Source organism: Anser brachyrhynchus (genome assembly GCF_964034855.1).
Source record: "Anser brachyrhynchus genome assembly, chromosome: Z".
NCBI classification, from domain to species: Eukaryota; Metazoa; Chordata; class Aves; order Anseriformes; family Anatidae; genus Anser; species Anser brachyrhynchus.
Genome location: NC_137697.1, coordinates 75,400,844 through 75,421,917, shown reverse-complemented (window position 1 = coordinate 75,421,917; position 21,074 = coordinate 75,400,844). Strand labels below are relative to the sequence as shown.

At 35.0% G+C, this 21,074-nt stretch overlaps 1 protein-coding gene across 19 annotated transcripts in view; it reads left to right on the top strand.

Moving 5' to 3' along the window:
* Positions 1 to 21,074, top strand: part of MEF2C (myocyte enhancer factor 2C) — a 140,742-nt gene that overhangs the window by 59,535 nt on the left and 60,133 nt on the right. For 17 of the 19 annotated variants that reach the window (XM_080573291.1, XM_080573300.1, XM_080573290.1 and 14 more), the window contains 2 exons: positions 1,544 to 1,741; positions 14,023 to 14,226. In XM_080573291.1, the coding sequence (XP_080429417.1) occupies positions 1,688 to 1,741; positions 14,023 to 14,226 (258 nt within the window). In that variant the 5' untranslated portion in view covers positions 1,544 to 1,687. The remainder of the gene's footprint in view (positions 1 to 1,543; positions 1,742 to 14,022; positions 14,227 to 21,074) is intronic. The other 2 variants (XM_080573284.1, XM_080573285.1) reach the window with 1 other exon arrangement.

Below are 21,074 nucleotides of genomic sequence, written 5' to 3'. Positions count from 1 at the left end.
CAGCAAGTGTTATACTTGAAGGTTTGTTTGCCCAGCAAATTGTTTATATCATAGTGGATAGCTAGAAAACTCACTGACTGGTTACTTGTTAACTTATTTTTCGTCTTAGAGTGATAGAACATTGAGCAATTTAAAGTTTAATGTATGCAAAGAAAAGCAAGAGAGAATTGAAGATTGAGTGAGGTCTAGCTTTTCTACCTCGGTAACTTTGAATCTGAGCCAAATAATGGATTAAATGGCCAGGACATCAGCTTAGTGTTATGTAACATATTGAGAGAATTTATCAGGTCGGCTGCAAGACTATGAACTTATAAATAAGGAAACACCAGCCTCTATTTTTAGTTCACTAAATTTTGATTTCCAAGGTAATACTTTTAATACACAATGGAACAAATATAAAAGCACAAAAAAATCATTTTAAATAATCTTGTTAAGATATTTTCCTCTTTTGTATTAAAAGGAACTCTGTGCTCTTCTGTTCAGAATATGTAAATGTAAAAATAAGTCAAACAAAGGTGGAAAAAAAAAGAAAAAAGCCTTTTTACTTCAGAACTATACTGAACATCACTTCTGTATTTTCTTCATTTTTATCTAGTCTTGTAATGCTAAAATATTTTGGACATGATAGAAATTAACTTTGTGCTTTATGACATTTTGTGAAGCAGGGAATGCTTACTGCATCATGTGTTTTTATCATATCTAACAGTCTTCACTTTTGCGACAGAATCAGTATTGTAAACTTTGGGGAGCTAATACCAGTTCCTTACTAAAACTGTGAAAGTATTTTTCAAAACATTCTTAATTTATCATCTGTCCCTATTATTCTGTGCTGCATAGCTTCTGGTGCAAGAATTTTTATAAGGAAAGATGAACATATTTGCTGCTTATAAATCATTTGTCAGAGCCCTTTGGAATTTATGTTGAAATGAAATGAGGGAAAACACACTAACATTTTCTTCTAGTATCTTGAGTAATACTTGCAGTAATCTACATTCTTAAAGAATAAAGTTTAAAAAAGTTGGATTTAAACTAGCTGACATCTCTCATATACCAAATAGCACTTTAATAAAAGGCCATCCTATTTGCATAATGAGGGACATTATCACCTCTGCTGTCAAAACACAAGATTGTTTTCCTTTCAGAAATGAATTAGCTGGCCTACTTAGCATACATAGGTACAGAAAGGTTCATTAAGTCTCTGATTTAGGTAATTTTTCATATTACTGCAGTAAGTGATATTTAAAACTAGAGATTTTTAATTCTGTTAAAGTTTTGTCAGAGTGTATTTCAGTCCTTTTCTTCATTTCTTGATATATTGGTGGGTTTGTCCATAAGCAGGGGGAAAAAAAAAAGAAAAAAAGAAAGAAAAAAAAACTTTGAATGATATTATTATGACTCTGTAAGTTTCCTTCTAGAAGCAGTACAAATTTACTATAATTTCTTGTACACTAAATTATAATTAGGATGTGTGGTTGGCTCCATATAATAACTTTCATCCAGTTATCAATTTGGTAGTAATATTTGCTTTTCTTTCTGTGTTTAGCAGGAACGGATGCAGGGGACTGTGAACTGAGTAGTGCAAGTGCTGAAGAAGGAGGCTTGTTTTGAGGAAACGGGAAAGAGGAAGAAAAGAGAAGGGAAAAATACGTAATTTTAAGGAAGAAGGAGAGAAAAAAAAACGGGGACTATGGGGAGAAAAAAGATTCAGATTACAAGGATTATGGATGAACGTAACAGACAGGTGAGTAGCAAAAATACTGGTTTTGAGCATCATACTGTATCTCCAGGATGACTCAATCATTCTCATAAGTGATTGAAAAGATGATAACTTTTTATAAGTGCATATACGTATATATCTGTAAACAACATATGGAAGACTATCAAAGAAAAAGTACTTTTGGAAACAACCAGAAACTTCACGCACAGTTTTTTTTAAGTTTAGAAACGTGTATACCTAGGAATTTATTACTCGAGGCCTTGACTCTACAAAGATGAATGTGTATCAGTCTTTGGATCCCCTTTGTATTTGCTTTGACTTCAGTGAGTAATATACATGGTTAAGCACATCTGCAAGTTCTTACAGGATTCAGGCTTTTAGTACTATATTTTATGAACTATTATAATATGACTTTATTTGCAGAAGAACGTTCTTTTGAATTCATAGATAAAAATTATTTTTCTACATCTTTTCAGTGTTTTTATTTTTACCTCTAGCATATAAAAATGAGACTACTTTATAAAAATCTTATAATTAATAAATTATAAGACAATAGTCTTAATAAATGATAAGACAATAGTCTGAACATCTTGTATTTTATTATCTGAATACGAATTTTAAAAAGAATTTCAGTAACCTAACACATTCTAAAATCAACATACTATTGACATGTTGTATTTATAAAATAAAGTCTCCCTTACTGATGCTATGGCTAAATAGAACCAACAGGATTGGTTATTTAATTATTATCACTGCTTCAGATGAAATGGCTGAGTAGCCATCATGTTATCAACATTATCTCTGCTAGTTAAAATATGGTCATAAACTAGAGAAAGTGCTTTCCTGTTTTCAGAAAGATAAAATTCAACAATTGGCATCTTAAAATAAAATCAGTGAAAAGCCGATGCTGTTTACATTTGATGTAAACAAATGGATGGATGTTTTGTTGAAACTGGAGATTCGTAAGTGTGAGAAGCTCTCCATAAAATTATTTAATGCTACTATTACCATTCTTCATACACGTGCCTGCAATTTAGCAGTAATCTTCTGTAGCTTTTTTTTTAAGAAATTGATACTAAGTTACTACTAGTATATTAATTATTTTCATTTGTTCTATTAATTTCTTCATATTTCCAGGTCATTTCTTAAGAAGTGATTATGTTGTGATTATACTTCAAGGTTTTTATAATATCATAAAAATCAATAAAAACAAATTATAATTTTTAAGTATTCTTTCCACAAATTTTTAAAACCTGTAGTGTGAGTAGTCACTTGTGTTCATGACGTAAAATCACACTTAAAAGCAAAAACTATATGATTTTTTTGTTTGTTTGTTTTCCCTAAGGGTTTCCTATTGCTGTGGGCCAAGCCAAAAAGCAATAATTCTATCAACATAAATACACTACTGTATCTGTTTTAATTGGTTTATAACTTGGAATTGAAATTGGATTTGAAATATTGAACTGCATTTATCATTAAACATTAAGACACCAGTTTTTCAGAACTTTGCCATGCTGCCATGTTTTTTTTATGAAGTGAATCTGAATTAACATATTTCAAATAATATTGCAAAATTTTGCCATTATGGAAACTTATTTACTCAAATATAATATTTATGGAGAACCTAATCCCCAGTTTTGCACAAGAGATATTTTTCATTAGGCTAAACTTACTTTAAAAATAAATACAGCTAGTGTTTCCAGTAATTTACTGTAGAGTCTCAAGGCTTCTATAACCAGCATTCAGTACTAATAATCATCAATAAAACTAAAATGCTAGAATACAAACAACTGTGGTGCTAGTACACTAAGTGTTTATCTTGCTAGTATTTGATAATTTCCATCATTTTGATTAGTCAGATATAATGTCAAGCTGAATGTATAGATTTACCTTTACCCTCTATAATTGGCTTGACTCTGCTTCTCACTTCTATTAATATATTGAAACGTAGTTTAGAAACCAATTCTACTGATTTTATCCTTTTTGCATATTCCCTTATTTAAAGCTCAGTGAAGCCAGTGAAAAGATTTCCACCAATTCGTTTGGACAACAGCATCAGGCTTTTCAGTTTTAGAGATACACAAATGATTAAACGCAACTAGCTTTTCACTAATAGTTGGTTATAATTTTAACCATTTTCAAGATATGTACTGTTTCATAAGCCTCACTATCTCTTCAAATATAATGTATCCCATGAGCCATTGCTGCTTCTGTTAGAAGGTGCATCAGTTGATTTGTTTTCTAACTTATACACATCCAGTAACCTTAAAACAGTAACTGGTTTATATTATTTTTTTTTTATTATTTAATGACATAAGTATCCTGGAAGAACAGCATAGATTAAAAGTTGCACCAAAATAAATAAATAAATAAAGGTTTTGATTAATAAAATTAAGGTACCATCTAAAGCACGGTTCTGCAAAACTTATTTGTAACTCCATTTACCTGGATATGGATGAAGGACTATTCAGTTTATAAAACTGTTTGGTTTTGTTTCCCTTCTAACCACCTGTCCTAAACATGTTCATAAAAGCAGCAGCAAATCTGTTGACTTGAAACTGTATTGTTGTTTTTTTTAAATGCAAACTCAGTATGGTATCACAAGTACAAGGCATGTAAGATGGGAACATGATGTACATGACTGTGCATCCTCAGCATAATCAAGCACATGAATTCTCATCAGGACAGCAAACATAGAGAGAAATATGCAAAGCGTGTATTGAACCAGGGGGTATAGCTAAAGTTGAATTCTTCTGACTTCCCTCACTGCAAGGATGAATCTTTTTAGGTAAAACAGTTTGTGCAAAAAATTTTTAAACTACTACAAGGCCTGTGGGAGATGACTGCTGTCCTTGCTTTTCTAATAATTTGCCCAGTGTCCTGACTAGCTATTTAGGCTAACCATTGAATGGGGTCCTTGTTCTCGCAGTATAACAGCTGTTTTCTTCCACACTACTGTGGCAGGAGACTCTGCTACCGTTCAAAGGGCTTGTACAAGTGGACAGGGAAGGACAAAAATAGTGCTGACCTCCCTTCAAGAGGATTTCTAGAGCAAGTCTAGTTGGCTGGATTTGTGTACTTTAGTGACCATACTGGTAATAAATGTAAGTTGACACCGTGCAAAGAGTCATATGTCTCTGGCTGCAAAGCTCATGGAAATGTGCAATATGCTGTGTGATCTGCAGTATTCCAGAAATTATCTGAAACTTCAAAATGTTGGGATAAGTTAATGGAAAGCTACTGCAACCTAGACATTAGAGGCCCAGTCCTGTAACGCTGGACTGTGCAAGAGCTCTGTCATTGACTTCGGTGAGTGAAGAATTCAGTCTTTTAACTAGGGGGAGTCATTAATTTAATGTTGCTTCATGTGGGCTGCCAGTTGGCTATATTTTCCTGGCCATCATAGTTACTGTGTGATGACAAAGGCAGCAAGAATGTTTAAATCTTCTGTGATTAACCCCAGTTGTGCAATTTTCATAAATGCCCATCTGAAAAATTCCCTCTCACTCTGCTTCTAGCCAGAGAGAGACAAAGTATAAATAACGGCCAGGGTTAGAGTGCATATTTATTTGGGTATTTTGGTTGCTATCATGGTCTTAAATGTAAATGAAAATTCTCAAGAGAATCCTGTTATAAACAGTCAAGATGACTAGACACTTTCTTGTTCCTGTTATGACACTGGCTACGTACTCTTCACAAGTATGGAATAAATTGCTGCTGTTGTTGCTTGGGCTCATGAAATTATGGTAACCTTGACCACCACCCATCAGGGTTGACTATACGTGATGTTAGTTATACCACCAATAGAACTGATAGCCAAAAATCTTAGAACTGAAAACGGATGTTGAAAGCTCCTGACAGCCACAAGTTCACTATGCAGAAATTGCCATTAGACGCATTGGTGAAGGCTGCTATGAAGAATTCTGGATTACTTAAAAAAAAAAAAAAAAAAAAAAAGGAGGAAGGGCATTTGCAAAGACGTCAGTGAACATTATTTTCACGGGGTTTCTTAACAGAAAAAAAAAAAAGTAGTTCTGTCATTGTCAACATATGAAGGAGAAATTGCATTCAGTCCCCTCAGAAAAGTCCTTATAAATTTTCTATTCATTTTTCAACAGTTTGAAATATTTTGTTAGCTTTTGTGAGGGCCTTTTGTGGTCTACTGTAGGCTGGGATCATCTGAAACTTCCTTCACAACAGTCCAGACAGGGCTTAAAATAAACAGGTGTAATGATGTAATGATATACTTCTATACAAGGTCACTTGCAAAATGTCTTGTTAAATCCATGGTCTGAGAGCTAAACCCAGAGGTACATTGACCCAAGAAAGAGGGCTGATTAACCCAATGACATTCTGGCATCAGGTCTGGAATACCCTCTGATTTTAATATGCTAATTTTTCTAGTTACTATCCAGAAAGATCTGTTCTTATATGGTGGTCTCTCTGATCACCTTGATCATTAGTTCTACATTTCTTTTTCCTGCTTCTGAAGCACACTGTTGATGGATTCACAGTTAAAACTGAGTTGAGCTTATCACACTGTTTAAAACTCTTCCAATTTGTAATGAGTTGCTGGGGTCTCAAGTTTTATTAAATACTATAGGAAGTGTATACTTCTATATTAAGGTACTTAAATATTTAAAACACCCATTTAAAGTATCACGTCTAAGTAATTATATGGGATATTACAGTAATAAACACTCACTACTTAACTTTTTCATAAATAGACTTTTTTATCATCCTTTGATTCCAGCAGATCTGTAAAGTTATAAAACAAGACTGACTGCAGTTATCAGCCCCATAGAGAACTAATTAAGGCAGATAAGTGAGGTGAGGTTATGGGACAGGGGAAGAATACCCCAGAGGGAAATGACCATTTGCAGGAAGACCTAGATTTGTTCTACTGACTTCGATACCTAATGCTGCTAGTTTCAAAACTAATTTCAGCCTCATGCATCTATTTTTATCTATGCTTCAGTTCTATTTAAAAGCAAAGAGTAAGAGACTGTCAGCTGAATCAGAAACTCCCCTGTAGAAACAGAGAAAAGCATTGCATATTAGTACTAACATGAATGCGAACTATACAGGAAACTTTTTTTCCACCAATTTCCTGACATTTTCAGTCTCAATTTTATTCAGGATCAGAAATTGTGTGATTTCCACACGTGTGCGCGCACACACACTCACACTCACCCTAGAGAATGTTTCCATATAAAGCCATAGATGCTTATCTCTGCAACTAAGCATCATTCTGTTCAATGAACCATAGTCTTAATCATGACATATCCTTTATCTTTTACATATTTGAATTACCTTTCTTGCTTGCTTGCTTACATTAAATTGTATATAGTAAAACATGTCTCTGGTATTTTAGCATTACAGTTAGACCACATTTCTTTTCTTTTTTTTTTTTTTTTTTCCAGATATAAATTTAGGCTCCATTAGCAAAGAATACAATCCCAAGTTTTAATGACTCCAAAACTGTAGTGATCTTTAAGCTCTGAGACAGCATTTTTCACATTGCGCAAGGCTACCTGAGTAGTAAAGTTGGAAGAGAGCTGCTGATCTGAACCATGCATTTCTAGAATGCCTTATATTCCAGGTTAAGTGTGCTTGTATTGCAAATGTATGTTCTGAACATAATTTAGAGTGAATTAGCATAAGGTAAATATTTAGGTCAAATTACTTTCAATTTTAAGTGTGAGCAAGAAGCCTAAGGAGAGAGCAGTAGTGAATGAGGCATCTGCCAGCACAGCGGAGCTGAAAACCAGTGCAGACAGAGGCACAGCATTGCTGTCTTGCAAGGAATGGCTTGGAAAGCCCTGGGGGAGAAAGAGCTGGAGGTGGGAAGCAGAACTGAAGCCATTGTAGAGAGGAAGAAGTTACACTCTTCCTGTTATGACAGGAAATGCAGACAAATGTGCTTCCTGACCATTTGCTCAGCAGGGAATGAAATATTCTTTGACCTTTACCTTATGAACATTTAAGCAGCACAGAACTAGTAAACATGTTTTTTACCCTAAACATCTATTTGTACCTGCCTGAACTGGTGACAGCATACAAAAAAAAAAAAAAAAAAGTTAGCTTTCTTGAGTATTGTGTATTATCGACTGAGGTCTTGATAAAGATGATTTTTTCATTATGATCTCTTTACCTAAAATACATATGTATATGTACATCTGTATATAATGAAATTAATCTTCTCTCTCTGATTCAACAAAGGAAGTGATGTATCAGAGATTAACTATTATTATTATTCTTGCATTCCTGTCTGTTTTTAGATCTTAATTTGTAATTTAAAGCGGGAAGTGTAACCTACTAATTTCTGAGTTGCAGTATCATCTGTTAATTAACACTTCTTCCAATTATCCCTCCTCTGTTGATTTACAATGGAAAAATTCATTTCAGAGATCCACCATGATGTGTAGGATTTGGGCAGACTGAACAGTATCACTATTTTAAGTTTTTGATCTGTTATTTATGTACTGATATACTAAAAACGGGACATAAAGAAGTACAAAACCTTCTTTTTTGAAGAGATTAATCATGAACATTTTATTTGTTATAGCTATAATTTTAGGGCATCCTGCTTAGAACTCCTCTTTATCTGGACTATTCAGCAAGTCGTAGCTCAATACGCTTGATGCTTTCCAAGACAATAGCTCTTTTACCAGCATAAATCACTGCTGTCTCATCCCTGTAAATTATGCTGGAGGGTAACAAGAATATGGAAACAGGCTGCCGAAGGGTTCTTCACTGCTCTTTAAAGAGCCTTTCATTTAATACGACATGCCTAAGCGTTGCATAAAGGGAGGTTTGTCTAGAGCGAATCCTGCACTGGTGCTTCTTCCCAGGCCCACTGAGTGCTGCTGTAAAGATTGTTGCAGCCAAGCCTCATCATATGACAAACAGCTCTAAACACAAATCGAATAGGAGGAAGTGGAAGAAAAAAAATATGACAAGAGCACTTGCCTTTCTAGTATTTATTTGGGTTTGCAATATACGGTAGGATTAGGTGCCTGGCAGTGCATTTTAGTGAAGAGCCCTTTGGTTTATACATTGCCAACTTGACTATTTTTGTTGAAAGTTAGGTAGATTGTTCACATAGTACCTCCTACTTGTCACATGCCTTTTATCTGCCATGCCTACTCCAGCCCTGGTGTCAAAAATTTAGACATTCTGGATGAAATAAGGAGAAAGAGAATCATATTTCTTACTGACCAGACAGTATCTGTAACAGATACTTCTATGCATCAGTCGTTCCTGTTTTTCACTAGTCACTCACACATGTTTAATGGCAGGAAACATACATGGGAAGTATTATGTGCACAGTCCCTGTTTCTCTCATTTTCCTATGTCAACATCTATATATCTTTATAATCAGGATAGGAATAAGTAAGGGGAACACTGATACTTTGCCACAGACTGGACTGAATTGCTTGAAAGATCACAGGACTGCTACTTTCAAACTAGAAAATGTTAGTACATATGCTGTGATTGTTAGTGATGAATATGGAGTACTCATAATAGTATCAGTGTAATGGCTTGGCCATCCAAAATCAGCCTCTCAGTATGTGTGAGTTTTCAGAAGAAGGACTGGAAGGGCCTGAATTTAAATAAATAGATAGATAGATAGATAGATTGATAAACAAACACATAAAGTGTCCTGAATGCTGTGTTCATCAGCTGGGAGTGTTTATAATTGTTTCTGTCCCACCACTGATGAATTATCATCTATAAGAAGCCCGCTCTTCTTTTTACAGATTTAGCTGAATAAAGACTATTGCCAGTGACCACTATTACCATTGACTAGTATCTGGTTTGAAAAATGGGATGGACTCATTCACACATGCACATATGAACACACATTTAAATTTCAGGACATGAATGAATTCTTACTCATAATCAAAAAACATTACCTTCTAGTGTATTTAGTTTTAGTAAGTTTTAATTACTAGAGATTAAGTAAGAAAGGCTGCCTCTGGGCCAAATTACCGACTAAATGGAACATATCACAGTGTGTGCTCATGTAGCCATGTATTCAGGCTGTCTGCAGTGACTAGTCCATCAAACATCCATCAGAAGACTCTTGCAGCTTTATGCCCAAAGAGCTAGCTGAGAGGTGTTTCCATCTTACTAAGGAAGACCCAGAGCTGAAGTGGAAAGACGTCCTTTTAACAATCCTCTTTTGTCAATGCCTTTCCTTTAGCACGTACCGTAGGTTTCATCTTTAGCCAGAATTTAATCTGAAATATATAAAAAGCTTACCTTGGCTTATATCAAGGAAGTTGGAAGCTCACTCCATCACTGCGTTTTTAATTTTCCCAATATTTGAAAGCAGCATCTGTAAAGTCATAAGCATTTATACTTCTTCACATACAAAAATGCTGCAGGATTTAGTAATCTAACTTCTAGGTACCACTATTCCTGTTAAGAGGACAGTTTTAAGTTTTTTAAAGTGAACTTTAAATAAATAAATGAATGATAGTGCTAAGAGTAGTCGTAGTACTAGGCTAGTGTTTGTTTTTTTGTTGTTGTTATTAATGTACAGGGTTGGAATTCGGTTGTTTTTTCTCATGTTTAAGAGGCAAATGTGGTACTCTCTACACACTGCTCTTTTTGCAATACATTTTAAACTATGCTTAAAATAGCCTCATAAAAGTATTTAGGAACAGTGTCACTATTTCAAACCTTGTGTTTTATATATACATGCTTAAAAGGTTTGAAAAACTGTTGAACTGTTGAACTGTTGTCTCTTATCTATTCCACTTCCTCCCTCCACTCCACTTTCATTCCTCCCAATTCTCACACTGTCATTATAAAATACTATAGCCCACAAAAAGAAGGACTTCATACATTGTCTATCATTCTTCTAAATATCAGAAAAACTGTAACCTGAAAAAGATCTGCAAATTATCAGTGGTTTAGACAGCAGGCATAATTAATCATATCTTAATTAATATTTACAGGAAAGAATACTTAAGTGTTTTGATTCTTGCCACTGAAAAAAAAGTTAAATATGAAGCAGGTACTGTTGAAATGCATGCAGTATTTTGGTTATCCTTTTTTCAAATAAGTTGATGAATTGTCACATTGTATGTGTGTTTACTTTCAGTCTCGCTACTGCTCTTTATGTCAAATGACAAAATTAAATTGTAAGCTGATATACGATACTATCATGACTGAGAATTCTGAATGCAGTATAGGACAGTGAGACTATGTGACTGCTCAGATTTTTGGTACCGTGCAGCTGCTCAAAAGCTGGTGTGGATTGTGTGTGTCTTGTTCATTTTCAGTGCTGAGTTAGTACAAGAAAAAGTGCAGGAAGAGCATCTTAAGCTTTCATGTCTTCCACCTAGACAAAAAAAAAAAAAAAAAAAAAAGACCAAATGTTTTAAATAATTTGTGTTGTTTTTTACCACTTGGATTTTTTTTTTTTGTAATACTATAATACTGTATGCTATCTGAACAATGTTTATTAGATACTTCTAGGTTAGTTGAGTATGATTAACATAACAAATGGTTAACAAATTGAGAATATAGAGAGAAGCTAAATAATAAAGATGTTGCCTACTTCTATAACTCACCAAAATATTGCGGAGTATGGAAGAGAAGTTTGTTCATCTTACTTCAGTAGCCACGTAGAAGAGAGTATGAAAGAAGGCCATTTGTTTCTAAATGGCTTGAACCATATTCTTAAATTTCCTGAGGTTACGGGCCTTTCTTTGTACATTTGAAAATACAAGTTGACTCATAGAAACTGTTGTAAAAGCAAGTTAATTTTACATATATGAATATGCAATATATATATGTAAAGATATGACACAATGAATAGCATATTTGAAAGGAAAAGTAACATTGCAGGTCACTGTACAGAAAGTGATTGCTTTTAATGCACCAAGCAGCAGTGGCTAAAATATTATCTGGTAGATTTTGAAAATATTTGAAAGATCAAGGAGTTAAGAGCAAATCAAATTCAGAGAAATTAAGATTATGTTTTAAATAAAGGGAAAAAAAGAAAAAGAAAAAAAAAATACCAAAAAAAAAAAGTCTAGCTTATCTCTTGTTCTTTTTTCAGTTTCCACAAAAAGGAACTCTAACCAGTATCATTCTGGGGATAAGTATTATGAAATAAGTATGTGCTATGCAGCACAGCTGTGTGGTTACTCTAAATGTTCAGGAGGACCTAACAGTAAACACAAACAGTGGCTTTAAAGATATTTCTGTACTGGAGTGTACTTTGATGGTAGGAAGCTGTAACATGCTAAATTCTGAGGTATATGTGCAACAGAAACCGTACTGTGTAGAGACACTCCACCTACAGCACTGTGGTCAAAAAGTTGATTGAAAGGCGTTTTAGATGCAGAAAAATACGTAGAGTTAGTCCATTTTATTTTCTCTATGTTTAGCTTTTTCTAAATGTTAAATATATAAATATGTTTCAACAAATACATTGCAATTTTCTGTAATCAGAGAAAACATTAAAGCAGTATTTGAAAGACTAGTCTATTTTTCAGAATTTGAATGACGTTTTGTTACCTATCACATTATTCATTCCAAATATCAAAAGCTATTGAGACAAATTTAGATAGAATTTACAATCAACTATACATACTTGAGACCAGGACCGTGGAAAATGTGTTTATAAAATGCTTGAATAATTGTACTTAATAGCAGTCCATCTTTCTTAACAGTACATTGACAGAGGCTAAAGAGATTGAAATGACAAGAAAAGGAATGATATTCCATATATATTTGGGAGAATAACTGTTCATACTGTTGGCACAGAGCCTTATCTTTTTGAGATGGACTAACAAATAGGGATTCGAAATACTTAAAGGTCACGTTTTCCAAGGTATGACCTGGTGGGATCTTAAGGTAGGCTGGGGTTGAAGTTAGCATTAACCTGCATTAGGAGTGTGACAAGTTAAAACAGCAGCGTTATGAACTGCGTAGAAAGGAATCTTCTTGCCACAGCGTTAAAGTGCAGAGATACTACTCATTACGAAACTGAGCAACAAGTATGGGATTGGGCTGATTTACAAACTTGGTTTGTGATCACCTGTCCTTGCTGTATCAAATACCCTGTCTACATATTAAATTTGATTAGTTATAGCCTTAGCAAAATCATATTTTATCTGAAAAAAAATCTTTTCACTCAAAATTAATGGAGAAGAAAATAGATGTAAAAAATTCACAGTTATTGCATACACTTGGTGGAAATTGCATACATGAAGAAACAGAACAAAGAGAAACAAATTCAAGCATGTGATCAGCTAAAGCATCTAATGGACTTTTCTTATTCTAAGCCACATGTCTTATTGCAGCTTGTAAGCTAGTGCAGAAAAGAAAGAAGAAAAGCATTTATATGCTGTTCAGAGTCTTTCTTTGTCAAAACAGTCTCTGTGGAAAGTTATAGTTATGTAGAGTACAGATGTTTTTCCTACCGCCTAGGCTTTCATGAAGTGTCAGGACATTAGCTGACCTACTCAGAACTCTAAACACATCCCTGCTTTTACCTCTATAACATGACCCAAAGTCCTTTGTACTAAAAAAAAGTCAGTTCATATTTCTGAGCATCTAATTTGAAAAGAGATAAAGTGTGCTACATCTGTGTATAAAAAAAAGACCTTATTTCAAAGATGATATTACTTGCTGGCCAACTAGTGTTCTTCTTCATTCTTTCTTTATATTTTTAATTTTTCAAATAAGAACTTGAGCATTAAATAAGATGTTCTTAACTTTTTAATACTAGATATTTCCTCAAAACTATTCTGTATTTCCATGAACAATGTATCTTTTTTACACTACTTAAATTCTGTATCAATTAATTTCTTCTGCTGAAATTTAGCAGGAGTTGTGTGGCAATTGAATCTTAGTGAATCACTATCAAAAACAGAAATTGACTGCATGTCTTCTGGCTATTTGCCATTGCAAATCTAAGCTGCAGCTTTAAGATATTGATGGCAGAGACCTACGCAGTACAAAGAGTGTTTAAGAGAAAACTACAGGAATTAAAATGTTACAAAGATGTAGCATCAAACCTTTGTAGAACTACAAGAAAATGTACTGTAGCCTTTACCTTGAATATTTTGTAGTGAGAATTAAATACATTTCCTCACTTACATAGCAAATACACATACTTTTATTCTATTTTGGAACTCTCTTTGTACTGACATGCTTTCTTTCTGAACTTGCTCAATTCAAGGACAACAGCAGTCACGTATATTTCCAAAACAAAGAAGAAGGACTACAAAGATTAAGTTGGGGATTTTTCATGGCCTTTTTTTTTTTTTTTTCTCCAGGTGACATTTACAAAGAGGAAATTTGGGTTAATGAAGAAGGCTTATGAGCTGAGTGTTCTGTGTGACTGTGAGATTGCTCTGATCATATTCAACAGCACCAACAAACTGTTCCAGTATGCCAGCACCGATATGGACAAAGTGCTGCTGAAATATACCGAGTATAATGAACCGCATGAGAGTCGAACGAATTCAGATATTGTTGAGGTAAGATTTTGTGTTCTCTGCGGGCTCTGTTTTGAGTTTGCTTTGAGACCAAGGTGCTCAAATTGACGGACCCAATCATGTTTTCTTGAGGGTCACACCCTGGGGGTGACCTAGCAGCAAGAGAACAGAACACGGGTGGAGGAGCGTTGTTGGGAGGGGATGGAGATGGTGTGAGACATGGAAGAGCAGCAGAAACTGGAGGGAACCCTTATATTTTGTGAGCTGTGTTCTCCTGCTGGGCCTCAAATGCTCAACAGAAACTCCTGTGATGGGATCTCTTGCCCCCAGTTGCCCAGATTTCTGTGCTGCTTTGTCCCTTGAGTCCTCTCCATGCCTTAGCCACTACCTCCCAGCTGAATCTTCTCCTTGTCTCCTAGCAGCTCCTAAAGATGCGCTCCCCATAAAACATTGCATGCATTGTCTCCTCACTCCAAAAGTTACAATGTCCTCTGGCCAGGAGGAACAGAAGAAAGGCATTGTAAGAGACATGGAAGAAAATTTAAAGAGATTTAGAACCACTGCTTTAAGGCATTCAAGTGACTTTTTTAGAAGCTTTTGCTTATTTACAGAAATGGGAAGTTTAACAGATTGCAAGGAATGTTTACGTGTGAGCTACACGTAATAACAAATGTTACAGCTCTCTCTCATACAGAATGCTGTAATGGTAATAATGTGATAACAGTACTGAAGCAACACTATCAAAATGATGGAGACACCTTACAATTGCTTTCAAAAATTAATTTAGTCAGGGCAAGTTGTATTTACCATTACTGGAAATTATTCATTCAAATTCAATATTTTCAATGTTAAGCAGTACTATTTACAGAAAAGTCAGTTTAATATCTAATCACATTAAGATTCAAGCCATCCCAAGTAAATGAAGCTTTCAATAATTCTGTTTGAATAGCAAAACACTCAGAGTAATATCTGAAAAAATTGCCTATGTGGCTTACACAAGTCCTTTTTTTCAAAGCACCTAATTGGTCAGGCATCTAGTGGTATCATTTACAGAGTTTTGGAAGGATAGGGTCTTGAAAATCAATGAAACTTTGATCATTCACTTACACATTTAAATTATTTCAGATAATTTTAAAGGAGTTAGTTTCAGATTTTTAAATAATCTGGATCTTGTCAAAAATGAGAGTTTGGTGCTTTTGGAATTGGCACCTGCATCATTGCTGTATTTGAGACTAGCAATGGAAGAAGGAAAGTGTGTAAGTTACAAATACACTGTTTTGATAGAGAAAATATACTGCATAACGGGCATCATTACACTTGTTGCAAGATGTCACAGTCCAACACCATAGATTGGCAAAGACTGTAACACAGTAATGTATATCACATTTCTGTGTATCCTCATGTCAGCATATGGAATGGGGCCGTTCTGCTTCCTTCGTGATCTCCTAGCAGATTTTCTCCCCTGTTAGGAGAAGGTAATGTTCTGTCAGCAGAAGCAAAATTAATGTGAGTTAGCACTAAGAGGAAAGTACATAATTTCTTCCTCCTCTCCATCATCTCTTTTCTTCTCTTAGTTCAAATCTCCTATATTGACATGAAGCCTTTCCTGTCACCCAGAGCTGTTTGGCCCATGTCCTGTTCAGCAGAATTCAAAATCTGTCCCCAAAATAATTCCCTGTCCTCTTTCAGTGGCACAGAGCCAGATTATTCTTAGCAGGAAAAGTTTCCTGTGATATCTTTACTTCTTCCTGCAGGCTTTCTTGTGGGAATTGGGAAAGTAAGCCACTTGCAAGGGACTCACTACTTCTTCACATTGAATGAAGACTTTTGATCATGAAGACTATGTTTTTTCAAAAAAAAAAAAAAGGGTGAAAACATAAAATGTAAAATAATGTCCATTCTGGTGTAACTTTGTGATTTTAAGAAAGAGCAATTTCTGCACCTACCAAGTCCATTTCCTGCATGAACAGCATCCCGGTTTGGGTAGGCTGATAGACAATTTTTCATGACAATGCATAATTTTCTGGCTATATCCAAAATTTGTTGGGCATCCCTTTTCATTGCTCTAACAGCAGCCAAATGAAAGTAAGTAACTGAAACAAACAGTATTTTATTTCAATAACCTACCAATGAAGTGCATTTTTATGTTTTGGGGTGGTTTGTTGTTTATTATTTTGGTTGCTTTTGTTTTGTTTTTCATTTGTTTTGTCAGCTCTAAATTAAGGCATTTGATTGTTTTGCTGTTATGGTTTTCAGTGTTCTGCCTGTAATGCACAATGCATAAGCCACACCATGTTTTCTGTTTCAGGATCAAAGGAGTGCTTGTGCAAGCACAGGTTTTGAACAAGTGTCCCATATTACCATGCCTTTACTTGATAATTAACAGTACCAATTAACAGTATCACTTAACAATAGTACAATAGAGAACCAAGACCCACAAAAGTATGCAATCTGAGAAATGGTTTGGATATATTTTTAGATACAGGATATAAATCTGCCACACATTTAAATATTTAAATTGATCAGTTAAAGTGACTACGTTACACATATTTTCCACATAAGTAGTCCATTTTTTCTTGCTTTCAGACAGCTAGATTTCACACTTGCAGGTTTTTAATCATGTTCTTCTAGGGCAATCAACAGCAGCTGAGAATCAGACAGTGTTATTAAATCTGATCATTTTTAACTAAATGACTGTTCAATAACTATATTTCAGTGGAAGAAAAGGGCATAGCTGTGCTTTTAGATCTCTGCACAGAATTATAGAAAGAAAACTTTTTTAGGTAGACTTACGAAAATTTGAAATATAACTGTCAACTGTATAAAGGTCTTTAATTTAGAGTCCAATTTCTGTTCACATTGGACATAATTAACTATTTAGTTACTTTCTCAATTGTGGTAGAATTGTGTTATCAGTGATTAGAATATGGTATCACTTTTTTGAACAATCTATATTAAAAAAAAAAGAGTAGGTTTGTAATATGTAATTAATTACTTTTAAGTTAAACCACTGTTACTCAAATAGAAAAAATACACAAATTTTCATGTAGGTTATTAATTTTATTAATCAGACATTTTCAGTCTATTTACTCAGATTAATTATGTTTAGCATTTCTAAAAGAATGAGTCTTCAGGCTATAATTTATTATTTGAAATATCAGAAAACACCAACTATCATGTATCTAACATGCACTGCACTGTTTTTCAAAGGAAAATTATTTTAAATTAATTTTAACACCTGTGTTTTTGCAGATCAAGCAATTTGGTCCTACTCAACCTATTGCTATATAATCAGACTATTGGTGTGATGTAAAATGAAGTGGTTAAGATTAAAGAGAATTCTAAAACTCTTTTTGAGTTCAATTAGTGTTGTTCGTTAAACTCTTTTTGTTTAATGATTTTTAAAAATAGCTTATACTTTTTTTACACATGTAGCAAATTTATTCACATGTGATATTAATAAGACTATGTAATTGAGATCATCTTTTCCAGTTGCCTCATTCAAAATTGAGATGATTAACGTGCAATTTGGCTTATCTGAGTTCTTCAGCTTATAAAAATTATATATCAGCTGAATGTATTTCAGTTATTACCCAGTAAATAGACTTCTGACTTCCACTGGTAACCAAAAATCAGTTCTTACTCTTGAAGGAGAAATAATTTGCATGCAATACTCAAGTTTGTCCATTTTCAGCAACAATGACAATTATTGCAAGTCTCACTGAAATCTGTGTGGCAGTTTTATAAAATGTATTAGTTCTGGGAAAAAAAAAAAAAAAAGAGAGAGAGAGAGAGAGAGAGGTTCATTCTGAGACTTCTGTTTAGAGTTAACAGTATTCCTAAAACTGAAGCTTTTATGTCCTCACCCGTGAAACCACTCACACCACAGACTTTCACTGAATTTTGCTTCAGTTAAAAAGTGCATGCTGGTTGCTGGATATAGTAACTTATTTTAGGGAATAGCAGAACCTGTGCCAGGTTGCTATACCCTTGGACACCGAGAAGGAAAGATTAATTTTATCTTTAAGTTAACTTCCCAGTGGCATATGTACATACCAAAAACAATACATTCAGCAGCTCTCATTTAAAATCCTGTCACACAATTACTAAAAGATTTGTAATTCGTTACTTTAAAATGGGACTACATTTTCAGTCATTACAAATCCTGCAGTACTTACTACATACTTTTTGGTGCAGAAGTAGCTTTTTTACAACTAGATTTACAATTTTCCTTAGAAGTTTTTCAATACCCGCAGCTACTATTCGCTTTAACAGAAAAAAAATTACCTTATAGGTCTGTCATTTAACACTATCAGCACAATTGTATTGTCAAGAGGTTTTGTTTTTGTGTGTGTGTGGTTTTTTTTTATGGCAATGAGGAAATGGGGAACAAGCGTGTCAGAGTTTTACAACTGACAAGTACATGCATTATGCATTTTTCGTGTTTATTTTGCATAAGGCCAGATCTTCCCCTTTTTTCTGTAAAACCAAAGTGGATGCAACACAACTTATTTCAGTGATATTTCTTTGTCACACTACTGTAAGTAAGAAGAGAATTCATGCCAAAGCACCACAAGCTTTGGTGCTTAGGAGCTCAGAAAGGACATCCCATTGGAGGGGCATACTTTACAGTATAAATACTGCATCTTGGCAGCAAATGTAATTACAGTCACAATCCTAGCCATGTTACAGAAATCTACTGTGGTTCTTCAGCTAAGCCATCAAGACTTTCCTGATTTAAGGTGAAATTTCCTGCCTGTTTTCTCTCTCACTGTCCTGTCTTCCTTGTCATTTCTTTCACGTCAAAGCATCAGCCACTGTCTTCGCTTTATCAGGTCTCCAGTGAGTTTTTACCAAGCCCTGTTTTTGATTCTGTTTATTTGGCATTAATATCCTGATCCTTCCTCTGTGTGCATGTAAATCATTCCCTCACAACTCACAAACTGCCTCATTTTTCAGCTCTTTTCAGGTCCCTGATCCGTCAGTTTATTTGACCCTTCTGCACTTATCGTCCCCATTTCTCCAGCTGGCTTCTATTTGTCTGCTGATTCAGTGGTCACTACATTTAACTCAAGTTCTCCTACTAGGTCAGCCCTTTCAAATTCATCCCATTAACCATATCTTCCGTTTTCTGGCGCAGACACATCCACCTCCTCAGTTCCCCTCTGCCATACCGCTAATCACTGGTAGAGAAAAAAGAGGAACAACACTAACTTCCTCCGTTTTTCTCTTTGCTAACTGAGCTTCTGTTATCAATGCTGATCACCCAGCAGATCTTCTCTGAATTTTTTTAAGTTTGTTCCTTAAAACTGCTACTTTTCATGCATGCATAAACATTTGTCTGTGATCTTTGCAGTTGTCTTTTATCTTACAAGAACTCCTCCATGACTTCTGTGTCTTTTCCTTTTTTGATATATTTCACTTGCTATCTGCCTTTGGTTCTGTCTTTCACTGGCATCTTTCTTCAACTAATCCTTTCTTTCTCTCTCTCTTTTTTTTTTCTTCTGTCTTCTAAATCATTTTTACACTTTGAAGGAGTTCAAGCACCTAGACTTACAGATAGAAAGAAGTCAGCTTCTGCAATACACCATCAAATCCTTCTCCTTCAGTAAAACCTTATCATCATTTGGCTTTTCAGCTGTACATTGTCCTACTCTGTTTTTGGTTTGTTGTTTTTTTGTTTGTTTGTTTGTTTTATTTTGTTTGTTTTATTTTAACCTGAATATTTACAAGGATAGTATGCCATTTCAACCACTTCTCCATTCACTCTTGCAAAACTGCATTTTACTGTATTTTAATGGACACTAACTGGTCCTATCTTACAGTATTTACAGTCCTATTTCAGACACGGCACAGTAAGAACAGGTAGTAAAATAAGGTAATGACGATCCTGTAACATGATTATCTTAGAATAACAGAATGGTTTGGGTTGGAAGGGACCTTAAAAATCATCCAGTTCCAGACCTCTGCCATGGGTAGGGACACTTCCCACCATACCAGGCTGCCCCCAGCCCCATCCAGCCTGGCCTTGGGCACTGCCGGGGATGGGGCAGCCACAGGTCCTCTGGACAGCCTGGGCCTGGGCCTCAGAGTAAAGAATTTCTTCTGAATACCTCATCTAAATCTATCCTCTTTTAGTTTCTGTTTTAGTCAAAACATGTTTCTCTCTCTCATACCAAGGACCTTCTTTTGACCAGTTCTGTGGGTCTCCTCAGCTTCAGCTCATCCTCAGTTTCATCCGTCTTGCCAATTACACTCCAGTACATACTTTTTTTTTCTGTCTTCCTGTCCCCATGAGTGTTGTTAAGTTCTTCTGTCCTGTGTCTCTTGTCTCACCAGCTGGTCCTTCCGTCTCTCTGTTAGGGACTTCATTACACTCAATGTCCCACCATCCTCTTCTCACTCTCTTTTCTCGATGTAATTGGGTAAATTTGGAGAAACCCACTTTGGGTGAACTCTTAATGACACCAAAGACTGTTTCAAGAATTAACCTGATCTACTTTAGGAGACCTTAATTAGCCTACGGTTGTTGTGTTGGTGTTGCTGGTTGGCCATGGGGAAAAAAAAAATAGTAGTTCTAATTTGCAAGAAGTCACATTTTTGAGTAATTTACCAATGATAAATTCTGTCTTAAAGATAATCAGAATCTAGCACTGTCATTTTAATTTGTTCTCTGTAGGTTCATACAACTTCATTGCTCTAGTAACTGTTGCATTTACCTTTTGCAGAGCATTTTCCTTCCCCAGTGTACACCTGTGTTTGGTGCGGGAGAATGAACTGCACATAGCAAGAGAGATTAGTGCCAATCACAACAGCATTTCCCACCTAGGGAAAGAACTAAACTCGTAAACACTTGAAACTCTTCCTGCAGGTTGCACATCCTATGTGTT